Consider the following 18,458-nt stretch of genomic DNA (forward strand, 5'->3'; position numbering starts at 1 on the left):
GGTCAGTACAGTATGTCTATTTGTACACATGGACAATTTAATACAACCTATTACTCAAAACATTTTGCAAGTCAAGTATTCAAGAGTGAAGAGCGTGTATCGTTTTTAATATAATGTTTAGTATTCCTTTATTAACACACCACACGATGTATGTCCTTATCAGTAGGCTAGCATACAAATATGTGTTAAAACATTAACCAAATCAATGCTGTGACGATTGTGACTGGCCCTTTAAAAAGCTTTTGTGTCGCCATGGTCACAGACAGGAAGCTAGAGGAAGCATTGTGCACGTTCATTCATCGCACTGCAGAGCATGGGCGTTTTGTTTGTTTGTCCCTATGAACAGAACCACTGCCTGTCCGCAACAGCGTAGCTACGGCTAATACCTAGAAGTATCCACATTTTGAGAATGTAAATTTGTATATCTGTGAATTCGAAAACATATACCTAGCTAACTAACGAGCTAGTCTAGGTATGTTTGCGATGTTTATTTCTCTTGTCTAAGGTGGTAGCTAGCTTGCTGTGTCTGGTAATGTCGTTAGCCCAACCAAAACAAATCGCACCTACAATGTTCATGTTTTGTTAAATTAATGTTGCTAGCTAGCTCTTTAACAGATTGCAGCTTACTAAATGGAGATGCACACACTCTAACGTTTATTTTGCTATTTTAAAATGATGTTTTGCAAGCTCGTTCTAGAAATGGCTGCAATGCAACTGCAACATGTATATGAATAGGCTGCTTGCTCAGACGATTCACCTCAGGAACAGCAAATTATCGAGTCAGCTGAATATGACTATATTGCGATGAACCGTTGTATATATCGGAGAATGCTTCAGGAAACGCCCTTTGCTAACATATGTAGTTACCCAGCTAAAGTTACATTTACAAAATTTTAGAAACAGGAACATAACTTATGGGAGTGAGTGTAAAGTGCAGAACTATTTTGGAACTACGACACTGCAGTCCCCATACGCACTGTACATGACTTTAATACACTCACCCAGATAGTCCGTGGAGGTGCCTGCATGCTTGTGTATTAAAAACAAACGTGCCCAATGTTGTGATTTTACTGATGTGCTAGCCAGTGTTAAGGTAGGAATTCAAATATTTTGTTCCTGCAAGAAATCAATATTATTTTGTTTGAAACGTGTTTGTATTAGATTGTATAAATAGGATGTGTTTTTCTATGCAATAATGCTCTTTTCTTAAAAATGTATTGTGTTTTTCAGGTGTAAGCAGTAATCATGACTGACAGCTCTGTAGCCTGCACAGTAAAGTCTCCTGTGGCCTTGGAGCTTGGGGAGGCAATAACTGCTGCATCTCGTCCTGGAGTCTTTGTCATTGATGTCACATTCCCACATGGCCAGGCTGTTAATGTGAGTCACTGTAAAATGGCTCATTAAGTGAGGCGTTCTTTGTGTGCTTACGTTTTCATGTGCTACTCATTCAGCCATTGTAGGCCTAGCTTCTTCATGAATCATTTGACTGACTTGACTTTGGTTTAGATTGTGGTTAGGTTCATTCTTTATCCTTCATTTGTTGAATCTCTCAATATGACAATTAACAGTCTTGGGTTTGTTTATTTTGTAGTTATTTTTTGGTTGGTTTTATTTTAATAAACACAGATTCTGTGTTATTTTTTCTCAAATCATCATCATAGATTCAGGAGATCTCCTTCAAGAACTACTACACGGCCTTCTTAATGGTGCGTATGCAGAGAAAAGATCCTGACAAGGATGGCTCTACTAAGTGGATTACCTGTCTGCAGAACCACTGCCTTATGCCAAACCCGCACACAGAGGAGTGTTCCCAGGACTACTTCTCCATCTACAGACAGCAGGTCAGGGCCTTGCAATCAATGCACCTCTTTATTCTTATTCTTGAGTAATGCAAGGAAAATACCGCAAAATATAGTAATTTACTGAATCTAAAGATTGAAGTGGCAATTTTGACTGGAAAATAAAGTCTGTGCCCTAGTAGACACGGCATACTTAAAAACTAATGCACCACAAAATGTATATCCACCACACCTATGGCCCAGATAGAAAAACATCTTGAAAGTTGACAAAAAAGTTATGAAAATGTATAAATTGGATATCTGATGTATGGCTAGAATGCTCATCTTCTATTTTTAGCTCCTCCCACTAGCAGATTTCTAGACTGCAGTAGTTTAAATTCACGGTCATGGACATTATATAACAGACATATGTAGAGCCACTACTGACAGAAATACTTCTACTGCATTTGCCAGTACAATATTATTTTTGCATGTAGTATGTATTTTAAAACAACATAAGCATTGACATGAAAATAAGACCAATGTATGTCCCCTCTGGAGAGAGCTGTACATGTGCTACTCAGATATGGGCATGAGAAAAGCAGACTACATGCTGCAATCCAGACAAACCCAGCATCTCTTCGTTCCAAGCTGTGAACTTGGATTTCCTTGTTGCATTTCTGTATTGGAGGCTAGGACACATGGACATTTATCTGTTTGTCTGTTTTCTGAACTCCAAAAACGTTTGCAGAACTAGTGTTAGTATACTTGAAGCCAGTTATGCTGTGTGGCTAGTGTTTCAACAGTAATCTCCCTTTTGTAAGTTTAACCAACTAGTAACTAGTGAAAACCTAATTTGATCTGAAATCAAATTTGAAATGTTTTCAAAAGCTTGAAAACATTTTAAAAGTAATTTTGTTTTCTGTTTATCCTGAAGACTGCCATGTTGATGTAATGAAAAATAACTGCATGTCAGAAACAACGGGCTCAAAAATTATGCTTGAGTTCTCTACAAGGAATTCCAACTTGGAGGCACCATTGGAGTTGAATTAACACTGGAAATGTTACTGTGTAGTCAGAACCTGTGATAATGTTAACAGAACAAAACAATGATTAAATGACGTTTGAAATATAATTAATTTTGACATGAGACAGTGTTGTGCATTTTGCATACTTACAGTAAAACAATTAGTTCATCTTACACTAAACTTCTGTGATTGTACACCCTCGGCAGTTAATGAAAGAACTGCCTAGTTTACCGTATGTAAAAGCTAGTTCACTAACATAAAGAAACTACATATTAATATGGCATTGGCACCAGCAATGGTAGTGGATGTCAGTGATCAGCCTGGCCCAAGAATGACATCATGCAAGTTTGTTTGTGTTTGTGTGTGATGGCCAGTGCGTGTATGTTTAAAGTAATGCCCCAGGCCTGAAATGGATGGTCTTGTGAAGATAAAGTGGCAAAGCACTGTGTCACACATGTAAGGAAGAGTAAGGAAGGACCCAGTGCAGGGTATGAATTTGGGTGCTCCGAAGTAACACCTGCTTTTTGGGAGTCAGTTGAGAGGGTGCAGAGGAGAGCGGTTCCTTTGGAAGATGTTTTTAAGCATGCCCGCGACATCTTCTGTCAACCTTATCATGAGGATGAGCCCAGTTAAAATAATGACAGTTGTTAAAAGGACGTTTGGTCATTTTAGCAATTCAGATCATTCACATCACACCAGGGGTTACCTTCTCTGAGCATATACCACTTTGATGTATTTGTTTAATCTCAGAGGTGAACAAGAACACCTTTCCCATTAATCCCCCTTATTTTATTCTGTGCAAGAGTTGTAGCAGAACAGTTGCTCCAAAATATGTTGCTAGTTGGTAGGCGCCCCTCGTCAAACCCCCAAAGGTGTTTGTTTGCTTTGAAGTTTCTTCCAATTTAATTGAGTAAACTGCAAGAAAATGCCATCAGCATGGCAAGGTCATTTCACCACCACGTAATGTATTGACTCAATGAATAATAAATAAATAGATTCACCATTTCCCACATACTCATTTGTTGTATGACATAGCCTAACTGCAATGCAGCAATGCTGTTTCACTTGTTCTCTCCCTCCCCCCGCACACAAATATTCAGTACAATAAAATAAGTATCAGCTCTGGTGCTGATAGGTTGAAAAAACACATCTGACTGCCATGATTTATGAAAAGAGCACCCAGTATGCGACTTAGTCATGAACAGGCTTAAATAAAAGCATGTCCATAAATACATAAATAAATATTTCCTCTTGAATGTTTGTTACCTTCAGGTGGAGTTAGGAGGAAATCTTGACAAGGAAACGGGAACACACACCAAATGTTAGCACGATAAATATTTAATGATTTTTTTGGGGGGGAATATAAGAGTGTGTATCATTACGCTTCTGTGACACTGAAGTGAAGGGAAGGCCAGCAGCGTCAGCAGCCACAGCTTATTTAGAGCACTGGGGTCCTGGGGCAAGTGCTCTCTAGTTGGGTTGATGGCATTTAACTGTGGTTAAGGGCTCTTTCCTTGGTACCAGGTACCTCATGGCCTCTTCAAGCAATGACTCGATAGAAAACAATATTCTTTTAAATATACCAAATTGTTCATTAATTATGTTTTATTATGACTCCTAGTTTTATTACATTCTAGTGTCTTTTAGGTAAATGGGTTGTTTTGCAGCACTGTAATTTTTTAAATCATGGAGTTTCCTGCTGCAGCATGTACCACATCTAGAGTGAGTGATTCCTTACAGTAAGCATCGAGCCTCCTTACTCTGCCTCTGCCTGTCTTTGAGCATTAACCCACAAGCTACCATACCCACAAGTTAAGTGATTAGACTGGAAATCCTCCCACAATAGGAACTTAAGACCACCAAAATTTACTGTTTATTTAAGTACTCTGCAGTCACAGTAAGGCAGCACATAAGAATGAGGGAATGCATAATGGCACGAACAGGCCATTCAGCTCATTCTGGCTTGTCATTGCTCTAGCCAATAGTATCTAGCGCTTCTACAAGCCTGGACTTGAACACTCCAAGGGTCTCTGCCTTTATAAGTAAATCAAAACTTGTTGTCAAAATTAACACTGTCCATTTCTAAGCTGTGTCAGGTCATGGATGCACTCTCTGTACATTTTTTAAATACTGTGATTATGTGGAATTTACCTTTTTACCATTGTTCTACTGACAGAACTTGACCTGAAAAATCCAACTTAAGTTTCTGAAAAGGAAGAGGGTAATGGAAGTGCTGCAGGAGATTCTCAGTTTGTGGATCCCTCTCAGTGTGCTTTTTTATATGTGATGCCCACACATTAAGAGTACATCTGCCACAAGCAGCTGCATTTAGCATTTGTTTGCGATTACCGCAATGACTCTACTTCGGTTTACTGCTTTGGGTTATTTCACCTTTGCTTCTGAATGTAATAGGTTTGTGCACACCTGCTGTGGAGTGGTGGTAGCTTTATGTTGCACACACACAGTAATTACAGTTTACACTGTGAAGTTTTCTCCTTTCATGACCCAGCAACACACAATAATAGCAGGTTACATATCCTTATTTAGAGAGATGTGTGAAGTAAACACGGGATGGAAGCCCTGCTCTCCTGGTATCTCAAAATAACTGCAGCTCACTCTTCCTCGTATCGCACACCTTCTCATGGCTAAACCATGCTACCTGTGTTGCAAAGAGCCAGCAGAAACGCACAGCTCAGAGTGCAGAAATAAAAGTGCCAAAAGAACATTATTTGCCAAAATTTTTAACATAATTGTTCACATAGTTAACTTCTGTTCCTGACGGTCTGCATTTGTCTTGTGGCTTGTGGATGTTGTGAAATGACAGTCCTGCTCACCTCTTTTCCATTTGTATCGTTTGCCAGATGCTGACAGAACCTGACGATGTGACTTTAGTTCGGCTCATTCTGCGGCAGCCGTCTTCAGCCTGGCTGAATTTCAGTCTGGAAGAAATCAAAATTCACCATTGTGCGAATGAGGTGAGACGCCATTAACGTGTAAAAAAATCTGTCTGTCTGCTCCCGGGTGTTTTAGTTAAAAACACGAGCTGCTTCTGACTGGAGCTGAAAAGGATCCAGAGCGGCGCACTCATTCTTGCTGGAGACAGCTGTGTTTTTCATTTGAAACGGATAATTGAGCCGGATGGCTCATTTATTTAATACAACATTCCGCATGATTCAGAAAGGTGAACTAAAGCATCTCTGCATAAAGTTTATCTCTGGTTAAAATCTGAGATGGTAGTACCAGATTTGTGAAGGTTGGTTCATGAATGACTACTGTGATGATGTAAGATTGTTGTTGGCTTTTCTCTATCAATGTAAGATTTTTCATGCTCTTTTCCCTTCAGTTTGGAATGCCTAATCATATACAGGCATGCTCATGCTGCAGTCTCCACAGATGATGTGGAAGACAAATACACTCCTTTGAAGCACATGCTGCTTCTGTTCACAAGCCAAGGTTGCACAGGCATGAGTTGCAGGAAGACACTTTGGGCCTTATTTACTTTAACATGTGCAAAACCGTTTAGCCCACGCAAAGCCAATTACATGGCCAATGATTGGTCATGGCATTTGTTTTACACCAGTTATTGGTTGTGTTATTAGTTTCTTATGCTAAAAAGGTTTTGCATATGGTAAAGGTCTTAGTATGTTGGGCCCTTTACGTACAGTATTAACGAGCAAACTGCATGCACCCATTCAACTAACAGGAGTTGTTAGAGAGTGATGAGATGAGAATCCCTGCTGACAGCACCCCCTAACCCTGGATGGTGCCACTGCCTATTATGCTTTGTTGCAAGTTAGTCTGCAGGCGGCAGAAACCAATGAAAAGTCTGTAGACTGTAATTTGGGTTGCTGCATTACAACATTGTTGTATGCCAGGTTGTAGTCAGGGTTTATCTGGCGAAGGCAATTTTTGTGGGTTATGTGATCTGTGAGATACACCAGCTGCTGCCATGTATGCTGGTACAATGGATTTTGACAAAAGAATGTCAAAGAAAGCTGAAATTTCCTGTCATCAAACAATATTTTAAGAGAGGCAGCGGTAGGTAGCTCCATAGCAACATAATTGCAAATTACAGTTTGAGTGTGCAATGTCATAATGGCTTGCTGGAGGAAAAAAACGAAGATCCGTCCTCCATGAGCAGGTGTTCCTAAGTAGTGCGATTTGAAATTAGAAAGCTCCCTGCAATCTATTAACCACATTTCAGCTCAGCCGTACAAAAGTGTAATTTTTCTTTGCTTTTTGAAATACCGGTAATACCCCTGCCAGCCTTGGACCCCAGAGGAGCAAATGGTATTCTTACCTACATGTTTTCATTTTATGAATCATCTAAATGACATGAAGTGGAGTGGTTCTGACAATTATGCAGGTAGTCATGGTAATGATATAACAGCCAGTGGTATCCAATCCTAATGAATATGAAAATTGTTGGAGATGATGATGCTAGCTCTCTAATGACACAGAAACAGTCTCAATCACTCCAAAAATGTATTCAGCAAAATAGGAAGAATGTAAAATAAAAAATAAAAAACCTAATGGTGGCTTTTGATAAAAAAGAGCCTTTTATCTCCCCAGTGATCCTAGGTTTTGAGAGTCTCACCCAAACCCAGTAGTACTCCTCTTGTGCACTTACCCAAGAACCAGTAACGGTATTCCACACTGCTGGACTCACAGTAATACAGGAAGTAGCACCAATTGTAGGAAAAGCTGTTCTCTCACTGATTACATTTCATTGCACAAAGTATTCTAGATAATAGCCTACTCCTTATCCTGGATACTGGTTAGATGCACCATGCATGAAATGTAACAGCAGCTGATGTCCCTGTATACATGGAAATTAGTGTGAATTGGGAGAGAACTTTTTTTCTACCTTTGCTACATAACCGATTGCAAACAATTGTACTGACCAGTACCCTCAAATAATCTTTTTCAAACAGCAAAAGCAATGCTTTCTTTTTTCCAGAAATTGCATTCGATTCATGTCTGTCTTAACTGAGATACGGTAATGTGTCTTAAATGTGCTTTAAAGATTGTGAGCTTTTTGGTTTCCCCCATGCAATCTAGATCTAGTCAGCTATGACTGAAAGTTCCTTGCAAAAATAGATGGTGCGTATGTTTTTCCAGGTGGAAGGTATAATAGCATGTTACTGCCACCAAGATACAGGCTTATTTGAGCTATGGTTATCAGAATAAGGTGTTTACATTCTCAAGTGATGCACAATCAATCAGTCAAATTTTATTTATATAGCCTAGCGCATTTTACAAAGGATTTGTCAGTATACTCTTCTCAGTTTACCCTGGCCTAAACCCCCGCAGAGTGAGCCATATGCAACAGTGGCAAGGAACTCCCTGGAAGGACATGTAGACAGAAACCTTGGAAGGATCCACACTCCGTCGGGGGGACGGGCATCCTCCTCTGTCCAGCCCAGGGTGTGGGTTCACAGATCAGTCAGTCTGTTCCAGGCTGGTTGCATGAAGCGTCCGAGGGATGGTGGTCCAGGGGTGGGGTGGCAGGCTGAGGTGGTGGACATGCAGGGGATGGACAGAAGGCTTTGGGCTGACTGGAGTAAAGGGGCCATTTTCCCCTCTGCTGAGAGTGTGAAATAAAGAGAAGAGAGTTAGTGCAGACACTGTGGTCCTCCATGATTTGAGTTTGATATCCCTGGCTTAAACATAGACTAAGTGTTTCTGTAGAACTGAAATGCCCTGTTTCACAGACTTAAAAACTTTAAACTGGGTCAGATTACTTTGACTGATACATTTGCTAATGGGAATTTGACATTGTATAAAATGAATATTTATCTGGAGGAAAAAACCAGCTTTAATATTTGAAGGTGATGTTAAGGTGGACAAAGCCGTAATCATCATCTTCATCTGTAATGAAGATATGTGGCTGAGAACTTGGCATAGGATTCTTTGTATAAAACAGAAAAATGATTGCAGTACAGAGAATTTATTTCTGATCTTCATTTAATTCTGTTTTTTTTTTCTAATGCCAGGTACGTGCCTCTTCTTAGCACCTGTGTTGAAAGTCACGTTCAATGTGCTTATACTGATTATAGTTTTTCAGAAATTATGCAACATAATACCCTTGTGTTATTTTTCCTGTCATAGCCATCATTATGATTGGACCTGTATTTAAAATAAATAGGCATACCATGCAAGTTAAACAGAAAGGCACCCATTCATTTGTACTTGAAAAGTGCTCTGTAAGGGGAAAAGGAATGTTCAAATTGCAATTGTGCTTTCATTTTAAGTCAAATGTTATATGATCTATTTGTTATAGACTTTGACACAAATTATGGCAAAGTTTGAATAAAAAATTCATTTTTATGAAAGAATGTGTAGACTAACATTAATGTCTTTTGGCAGGATTCAGAACGGGATGTTCCAGCTTGGTTTTCTAATCTGACTCCAGTTGACCAACCTCCTGATTTAGAAGTAAGGCTTATAAACAATCGAGCGACTATTTTTTTTTCTCCTGTATTCTATCTGTATCATTGATCTTGTTTTTGACTCTGCTTTCATCAGTGTCTTTGGGATCAGTTTTAAATGCTTTTCATAAGCTTTGCCTTAACACAGATGGAGGATAAGATCCTTGTTTGATTTATTTTACTTTTTTATGTTCACTTTAATTTATATTTTGCTTAATAACATGCTTTCATCAATTAGTCATGTGCAGGCTCAGAAGTGGGCCTGTTCTGATCACCAGACCTCACTTTTGATGTTTCTTGCCCCAATGCGAATGGGATACCAAGCAGCTCATGTTGTTGCATAAAGTGAAAGGCCTGCAGTGTGTTTCTCTTGATTCCACTGCTCTTGATGAGCCCCCACTGCTCGGTGGGCCCTCAGATTTGCGTTCCCCAAAACCGCGGAGGGCTCCCCGCGATGAAGGGAGATTAAGGCTAATTAGGACAGAGGGAATGGAGACTGTGCTGAAGAGCGGGTAGGACACAGTTTTTTCTGTTGAGTAAGAGGAACGAAATCCCAGCTTGTGGAGGATTCAGGTAAAGAATCCCGAGAAGTGAAGGCAGAAACGTGGTGATGGACGGCTTGTTTAAGCTGTTAGGGAGTGAGGGTAATACAGATATATACAGCAGTCATTTCTGAGGCTTGAGGAATCAAGATTAGCTTTTTTTTTTCTAGTCAAGAAGCATACTACCAGGCAATTTGAAAGCAGGTGGTGAACAATTTGAAACAATTTTTTGGCAATTTTATTTTTTGAGGCGGAGGCAGAATTTGAAGCAAGCCATCAACAGAGCAGGCCAGGTGGTTGACCATTCTGAGGGGAAAAAAAGAACTGATAGAAAAGTCTTTTTGTAAAATATGCGAACAGGAGATTTATTAAAAGAGTGGATTCACCAAGGTCAGCGATGGGAGAGCTTTCAGCAGCTCGGAGGCATCTTGCCGGGGAAAGGTTTGTGCGGAACCGCAGGGGCCAGGCTGTGAGGTGTGGTGGCAGAAGGCGATGACAGAAAGAGAGAAAGTGGGAGAAAAGTATAGGAGGTGTATCTGGCCTGAATGTACGGACCTGCACAAATGATTGGAATATTAATGAGGAGTGATGACGGGGTCTGGGTGAGCGGCACGACAGGCATCGGGGTGAACAATGGTGTGCCAAATTAAAAAGAATGGTATGAGAGAGGAAGGCTGCTGCTAGGTTGCTGTTTCCAAATACGAGTGCTTGTGCCATCTAACAAGGTAGCCGGGGCGGCAGACGAGCGGAAACAGTAATGAGAGCGCGAGGATGACTGGAGAGATGACTTCAGTGGTGTGAAATCCACAGATGCGTGCCGAGAGGGAGGGGAGAGGCGGAGCAGCGTAACAGGGATGGGCAAACTCCTCTGTCAGAAAGAGTAAATAATAGAGGACAGAAAGAGTAAATAAGAGAGGACAGAATGCTGAAAGTTTAGAAGTGTTCTCAGGTATAATGCTGTATCAGACAGTCATTAGTTCACTGGTTTTTGTAGATTTGGGGGTGCTAGAGTTGGGTAATATTTTACCAATGGCTGAAACAGGCCATTGTGTTAAAATGTACACCAGCTTTTACAGTGTAAATCAGTTTTTGGTTGATTCAGTTAGGTTGAATCTTTTTATTTAGCAATGTGTGAATGTGCTTGAGCAATGTGTTTGTTACCTGACAACAAAGACATGCTATCCTGAGGGTTATGGACAACTTTAGGACTCTTTTGGGGATGGAATGCTGGGTAGTTATTTTTATCTATAGAAACCAGATGTGAGCTTGCAATTTTTTTGGTTTGCCATATTTTTGTCAGTAAATTACAAGATAAATTAGATGCTGCCATCATTCTTGTGAAATTATTTGTCATATTGACCGAATTAAAAGTTGCCTTTTTGCAGACACACCTATTACTAACGTGCATTAATAAAATTAACACCAGCGTACACAAGTTCACCAGCAGAGCTATTGCTGTTTAATCCTCTGATACAGATTACCTTTGAAAAGTAATCACTCCACCATTATATTTCTTCAGCTGTGAGAGAAGATGATAATGTTGTAATCACAATGCAGTGCCTTCGGCTAGTTAGACAGGTTTCAGTTTTTGAAAATAAGCCGGCACACAATACTCTCTGAATTCACAAACAGGTATTTACTGTCAACCACACGGATTTGCTTTTGTGTGCCATAATTGTTTTCAAGTGTTTCACACGGAATTATTTGGAAACCATTTCAGTGATATTATGCAGCACTTAGAAAGGTTTTTAAGATGTAACCTGTGTAAGCCTATATGCACTTAAATGCATTGTATTGTATTGAGACATTGAAACAATTGTTATTATTTTGGCTTGGAACTCTGAACAGCACATTGGGCTTGAAATAAAACAATGAATGTGTGGTTAAAATGCTGAGTCCGCTTTAATCTGAGTGTATGTAGCCTACATCTATATCGGACAATCTGTGTAGGAACTACAGCAATATTTTTTCATTTAACTGCAAGTAGTACCTTAATAAGGATGGATGTTTGTTTTTTGCTCAATCATATTTCCTAAAACATTATTTTACATTGAGAAAATGAATATTTAAATTGAAATTGTATGTTTGTCACCAAACAAAAAGCTTGCATTAATTGAAAAATTAAGCACTTTGCATAAATTATTTTTACCAATAGCAAGCATTAACTGAATTTGTTGTAGCACTAGGTGTACAGGTGTCAGTTTGGCATTTTTGAAGACAATGCTTCAGAGCTGCAGATTGTGTAAAAAGAACCAGGAAGTATATATTGTCTTCCTAAATTATGTCAGGGGCCTGATAGATTAGCTCCTGCTTTCTTTGGAGGTTTTTGACCATTATTTCAGTCTCAGGCAGGAACAAAAAACAGTAAGAAAGCAGCTTATGTTGCTGAGTTTATTTATTTAGTGATTTATTTTTAAATATTAATTATGCCATGCAACATTGAAGTAATCTGAAATATGTTTCCATATTCTGTTTGCTTGGGGAAGTGTGACAGCTTGGCTGTGAGATTTTAGAACTGTTCAGTAGTTTAGGGAAAACTCAGGAGATTAAATTTATTTCTAGTATCTAATACTTTTATTCAGATAATCAACAGGGCTACAGTTATCTGCTGTGAAAAATAAACGCTGCGGTAGAAAATTGGACAAGTAGCTACCGCATATTCTGTACATGTAAAAATAGCAGCCAGACTGTGCCAGTGTGCCGACCGTGGCCTGTGATGCTGCAGAGTGACGCACAGTTGGCTCTTGCGTTGCCCAGGGATGGGCGGGTTTCAGTCGGCTGATTGACAGCATCTCTCATCGTGCACCAACTCGCAAGTTCACCTGTTGAGCTGCACATGAATTGTCTTCTACAAACTTATGGGGGTGTGATTAGACGTGGTGGCTGACATTGCGTGCTTCAGAGAAAAAGCATTAAAGAGTTGTTTGTGCCTGAAGGAGCAGTTGCTCAGGCATTCCTGTTTCGGCATCTTTGTTCAGTGCTATTGCCCCGCTTTGGTGCCCCTCTTCCCTCTACAAACATGCTCTCAGTGTCTTGGGTCCAAAAGCCTGCCATTGCTAACAAATTGTCTTGCTGGCAGGGGAAAACGAAATCGATCATAATGAAATAAACTGCCAGTGTTCCGCAGTGAAATTTAAAGTGTTTCATTAAACAGTGCAAACTGCTGTGTCAAAATGTGTTGTCTTTAATAAGTAGTAGTTAAACTATTTAAACATAAAATTTGTATTGGAAAAATCAACAGTACGTGCAAGGTTTACTGGCTGCTGTATCCGCAACAGTAGTTATGCAGCAAATGGCTCATTTGAAATTATCACTTTGTTTATTATTGTTATTTATAATCAAGTGTTCTGTTGAAACAATGGCAACGAGCATTCTTAATAGCAATTTAATATGTTATGCAATACAATGAAAACATTCCATAGAATATACAGTGAATATGCATATTTGAATGTGGGTATATGCAGTGTAAATCTTACACTTTCACAGAGGTTGCTTTCATAATAATAATAATAATAATAACAATAATAATGTGTAAAATTAGATTATAAGCTCTATGCATTATGTTACACTGGAGTGAAGGACAGCTCATATTAGACCTTGTCTGTTGAATAGGATACAAACACTGATGTCAGTCACTCACTGGGAAAAGCCTATCATTGGCTGAAAGATCCTGTGACATAGTCCTGGATGACTATTGAGTATTTTGTGAAAAGAACTTGAGGCCAGAACAGGCCATCCAGGCTATCTAGAGTCAATGATTATGATTATCGTGTTGGATAAATCCGGGAATTTGTTTTCCTTGAGTTAATTTGGTGGTATTCATTAAATTGAGACCTTAGTTACTCATTAAAGACATTGGTGTTTACATAAGTGTTGTAAAAATAAATATTTTTGGTTTCCCCGTGGTTTGTAATTTCAGTATGCATTTAATGTATGTCATGCATCATCTTTATAATCTGTTTAGAATATTTAAACTGGAATGCACGTACTACCATTTGGTGCACACTGATTTTAAAATGCACTGCAACTCTGAAGCATTAGTATGCAGGTTTTTAAGTCTGGTTTGCTGTAAATGTTTTCAGATTATTGCAAGTTGGGTATGGGTAAGAATAAAGAGAGCTTGCAGGGAAAAATCTTAGCAGGTCATAAGGCCAATTTAATTACAATTTCAGCATGAAAAGTCCTAACAAGCATCTGCAAAAACAAGCCAGTATTGTAGATCTTACTATTGTAGATCGTACTTCTTTGTTAAACGCAGGAATAAAATTCATGCCATTTTCCTAAATGTGAAAGCCATTATCATTTTTCTTGATCCATCATGCATTTGCATACACTTTCAAATATTAATATTACTTCAGTGTTGCTGTATCAAAACAGCAATCTGAAACCTCAGTGCTGGATTCTCATCGTGAAGGATTTTGTTAAATTTCTCTATTTCTTTTTTTTCTCTATTCTTTCTGTATATAAAGGGTGAGGTTGAAAGTTATGTTTCAGATACTGTTTCCTTTGGGCAATGCATCACTCCTATATTTTTGTCAAGATTAGCTGTAGTAGCATGACATATGAAATTTGTTACTTCAAATGCCTTGTAACAGAGTTCAGACATCTATTTTTTGGTTGAATTTATGGCAAAATCAACCATTTGCCATATATTTCTTTGATTTTCAGCAGGTAGCCTATGTGTCCACGCTGTACTGTATAAGCAGTGCTTCATGACAAAAGGAAGTATGAAAGAAATGTTTGAATCATAATTTTTTGGACAAAACGTTTCCATGAATAGAATAACGGCAAATAGGCACATGACACAAACAAACAAGTGTCAAAGTGATGTCAGTTGATGCAGTGATGACACAACACACCATATGAAGAGCGTCTGTAGCTCATCTGCTATCTTACCAGTTTGGAGTGCTGTTTCTACATAGTTGTATGATCCTGGCAGATCTTACATTGTAGGACTCTTACATTTGCACACACGGTAACATCACTGAACAAAAATACTGTCTGGCAGCTGAATAGTATGTTGAAAGCTTGAAAGGGTTATTCTACTTCTTGCAGTAAACATACTATGGACAGTGAACATCTGTCTGAAAGTCTGAAAGCTCCTGTCGACATACTCTTTGTAACCGAACTGCACCAGTCAGCTGACGTGATCAATGGAGAGTCACTAATTGTATTAACGGCTCACTTTTGGACAGTGTTCAACTGCTGCAACGTTATTTGCCAAGGCAGTGTAGTCGCTCACATTCACTTTCATTGGAAAAGTCTGACAGTCAACTGAAGCATGATAATTAAAATGAGTAGATCAATGAAATGCCCATGTTGTGTTGCTTGAAATGAGGTGTGACAGAAATTAACAAGAGTCTGTATACGTGTGATATAGTGATCCAAACAATTCCCCATCTTTCAGCGCATGAAGTATTTTTTTAAATGACAACAGCCTTTTGCATATTTATTCATTTTTATTTAGGTCTATTATGTGTGTGTAAATTATTAAACATGATTTAAGAACATTGAGGGTTATACAGTCTGACCTCTACTGTGATTTGAACTGCAAACTAATTACTGGTGGAAAAAAATGTCTTTTACGTTTCAGGCAAGTAAGTTGGATTGAATGTCTCCCTAAATAATAATTTACATTTCTATGAAATGCTATTAATGGAATTCAGCAAGGCAATCTATAGAATCTGTAAGATACTGAGTCATATTGTATTATATTATATTTATCCGGAACGTTGAATCTTATCGTACTTCTGTGAATGAAGAAAGATGTACTGTTTACCTATGTTTGCAAATCAGACAGAGCCTTCTGCTGGCAGTTTTTTTTCATAGTCTTCTACTGCCCTCTGGTGTTATAAAAAAAGAAAAACAGTATTGTGACAACAACTTTGAAGCCTTCTTGTTTCTTGCAGTTTTAATATTCTGTGTATTTATTTTTTTAATTTGATCAAGGTAATTGCATTAATTATATCTCTGTGTAACAGATTGTAATGTAATATGAACAGAAATTATCCCCACCCCCCCCACCCCCCCCCCACATTGCCAGCTACTCAAATGACACATTCTGTGCAGGACAAAAAAATGCTTAACCTAGTGCATCCAATACAACCAAAATTAGAATCGCAGACCTTTTAAAACACTACACCCTTACCCTAGTCATGCGACAACCACACAAGTTTGAGTTTGTGTGCACATTTAGCAGAGCTCAAACATTATGTATGACATCGTATTTCTGGATGTTATTTAGGGGCTGCCTGACCCCCAGACTGTGTCCTCCAGCATCCAGCAGATGTGGGCTTTGACGGAAGTCATGCAGACCCATCAGACAGCAGCTCCCATTGGCCGATTTGATGTGAGTTACAAAACTGTGGAGTGAGATTTTTCTTAATTTAATTTTGTTTGTGCTTCAATAATAAGATTGTACTAAACTTCCATGCTGTCTCATATCCTTATTGACACAGAAACGATCAAAATTGTACCAAAGTGGAAACTGTATTCAGATGAATAAGAAGTATCACTTTATCAAAAGCGTATTCAGATGTAACAATGTGTCAAACCTTTTCCTCAGATAACTCTAAATGATGTTTTGTGAAATTGTCTTACTGTATTTATTTTCTTGTTTACTGACAGGTGGATGGCTGCTATGATGTGAAGTTACTGTCCTACACATGATCAGAATATTACAATATTGTTTTCGCTTTTCACAGTGTACAGTGACAAAATAAAAATGTGTATAATGTAACTATACCTATACACAATATAAGCCTATCCTTTAATTAGATAGGGTATCAAGGAGTGTTGGGGTCCCACATTGAATATTTTGCTTGAATATTTTGTATTATTTTGTGTTTGTTAATTTGTTGGTATTATGCATTCCTAATTAATTTGAATTATATTTCATTTGTTTGCTGGACTTTGCACCAGTTAATGCCCTGGAATACTGTTCAATCAAAGCACTCAACATGATTATACATCTTACCTCAGTATGAGTACTAGCTAAGATCAACGCTGTTTTGAGAAAGAAAATGCATAATTTATATTGCAGTGTGCATAATGCATAATTTATATTGCAGAGTGTCCTCATTGGACACTCAATTTTTGTGAAAAGGGAGAGAGCATTTGGAAAATCCGCAGTATTGTAGTATTGTGTGGCACAGTGGGTAAGGAACTGCGCTCGTAACCGAAAGGTCGTAGGTTCGAATCCCGGGTAAGGACACTGCCGTTGTACCCTTGAGCAAGGTACTTAACCTGCGTTGCTTCAGTATATATCCAGCTGTATAAATGGATACAATGTAAAGTGCTATGTAAAAAGTTGTGTAAGTCGCTCTGGATAAGAGCGTCTGCTAAATGCCTATAATGTAATGTAATGTAATGTAATGTATTGTGTTCAAAATCCATTTTTTTACATTAAGGAAGATGTGAACGTCGAGTAGACTGCATTTGGTCAGAGTGTCTTGTATGAACCTAATGGCTCCATCTGGTGTAATGTGTCAGTTATCTTTAAATAGGATATGCATATCTGGAAATTTCTCCCTGTGTACATACTACCCACTGGTTCTGTTGATAGTAGAAATGCTCGACACAGTGGTTGGCTAAAGCATGTGTACTGCTGCTAGCTAACAGTATTTTATTATATTTAATGGAAATGACATTTGATGACATTGTTGTACCAGGCCATAATTCATTGAAGCATTTTGGGCAACAGTTTCACAACACTATAATCCCAGATGGTTAAGCATAATTTGTTAAACATATGTACTTTGAGTCTAAAATGAATAGAGGAGACATTTTAAGTTCAATATGCTAAACACCACTCAAGATCAGTAGTTCACATAAACTATTACTTTTATTCCACACTGTTAAAATTACAGCAACTTGCTGCAGCAATTAGGCGGCCTCAGGAGCATATCGCTTACACTTCTCCCCACCTCTCACTGAGCATGCCCTCACGCTCACATGCCTCTCACAGGCTGCCGCACTCGTGGGGCACTGCCCCGTCCATCAAGGCCATGCCTCTGCTTCTGACATCAATGTAATGGCAGGTATCTGGAGAGGCTCGAACCCAGGTATCCAGAGCGACGTACACTTTGTTATACGGCGCTCTGGATAAGAGCGTCTGCCAAATGCCTGTAATGTAATGTAATGAGAGGCAGCTGCATTAACCACTGCACAAAAGATAAATTCACCATTGGTGGAGCAGTTAGGCTGCCACTCGTGTGGACCGCAACACTACCATATTCCTTTCAGAAACTAAAACTCCTGCAAACATTTATGATTCATTTCACCTTCAACTGGCTGCAGTCAGAAAAAAACTGAAAATAAAATCAGTTAACCTTGGTGTGAGCTGATTGGTCCATTTTTGTGCTAAAGGAACATCACTGTATTTTGAATTACAATAAAGAATGATTGCTATAATATTTCATCAGCCAACATGCTGCATCCTGCACCATCAGCAAAGTACTGTTCTTAATGCAGTAATATTTCTATTAAAACATGTAAAATTCCTAAAAATGTACGTTCTACGATAAATGGATTGGAACAAGAAACTTCATCCTCAGTTTTCTCTCTCATGGGATGCACTAGTCTAACATTAGCTACAGTACCTTCTTCTGCACATTGTTACCCAGTGTGTTTGTTTAGTTACTGGTAACTTCTCACACACCAATCAGAAGCCAGCACCCA

The 18,458-nt window shown here is 38.8% G+C and overlaps 1 protein-coding gene across 3 annotated transcripts; it reads left to right on the plus strand.

The window, feature by feature from the left end:
• Window positions 1–260: 260 nt before the first annotated feature.
• Window positions 261–16,523, plus strand: nicn1 (nicolin 1). 3 transcript variants are annotated; one of them, XM_035387011.1, is made up of 7 exons: window positions 261–472; window positions 1,231–1,377; window positions 1,662–1,841; window positions 5,668–5,781; window positions 9,176–9,244; window positions 16,024–16,128; window positions 16,407–16,523. In XM_035387011.1, the coding sequence occupies exons 2-7, from the start codon at window positions 1,246–1,248 to the stop codon at window positions 16,446–16,448; spliced, it is 642 nt and encodes a 213-aa protein (XP_035242902.1). In that variant the 5' UTR covers window positions 261–472; window positions 1,231–1,245; the 3' UTR covers window positions 16,449–16,523. The 3 variants fall into 3 exon arrangements, with proteins under 3 accessions (XP_035242902.1, XP_035242903.1, XP_035242904.1); XM_035387012.1 differs by having other exon boundaries at window positions 267–411; XM_035387013.1 differs by lacking the exon at window positions 261–472 and adding an exon at window positions 965–1,093.
• The last annotated feature ends 1,935 nt before the right edge of the window (window positions 16,524–18,458 follow it).

The sequence above is a fragment of the Anguilla anguilla genome, chromosome 13, assembly GCF_013347855.1.
Source record: "Anguilla anguilla isolate fAngAng1 chromosome 13, fAngAng1.pri, whole genome shotgun sequence".
NCBI lineage: Eukaryota > Metazoa > Chordata > Actinopteri > Anguilliformes > Anguillidae > Anguilla > Anguilla anguilla.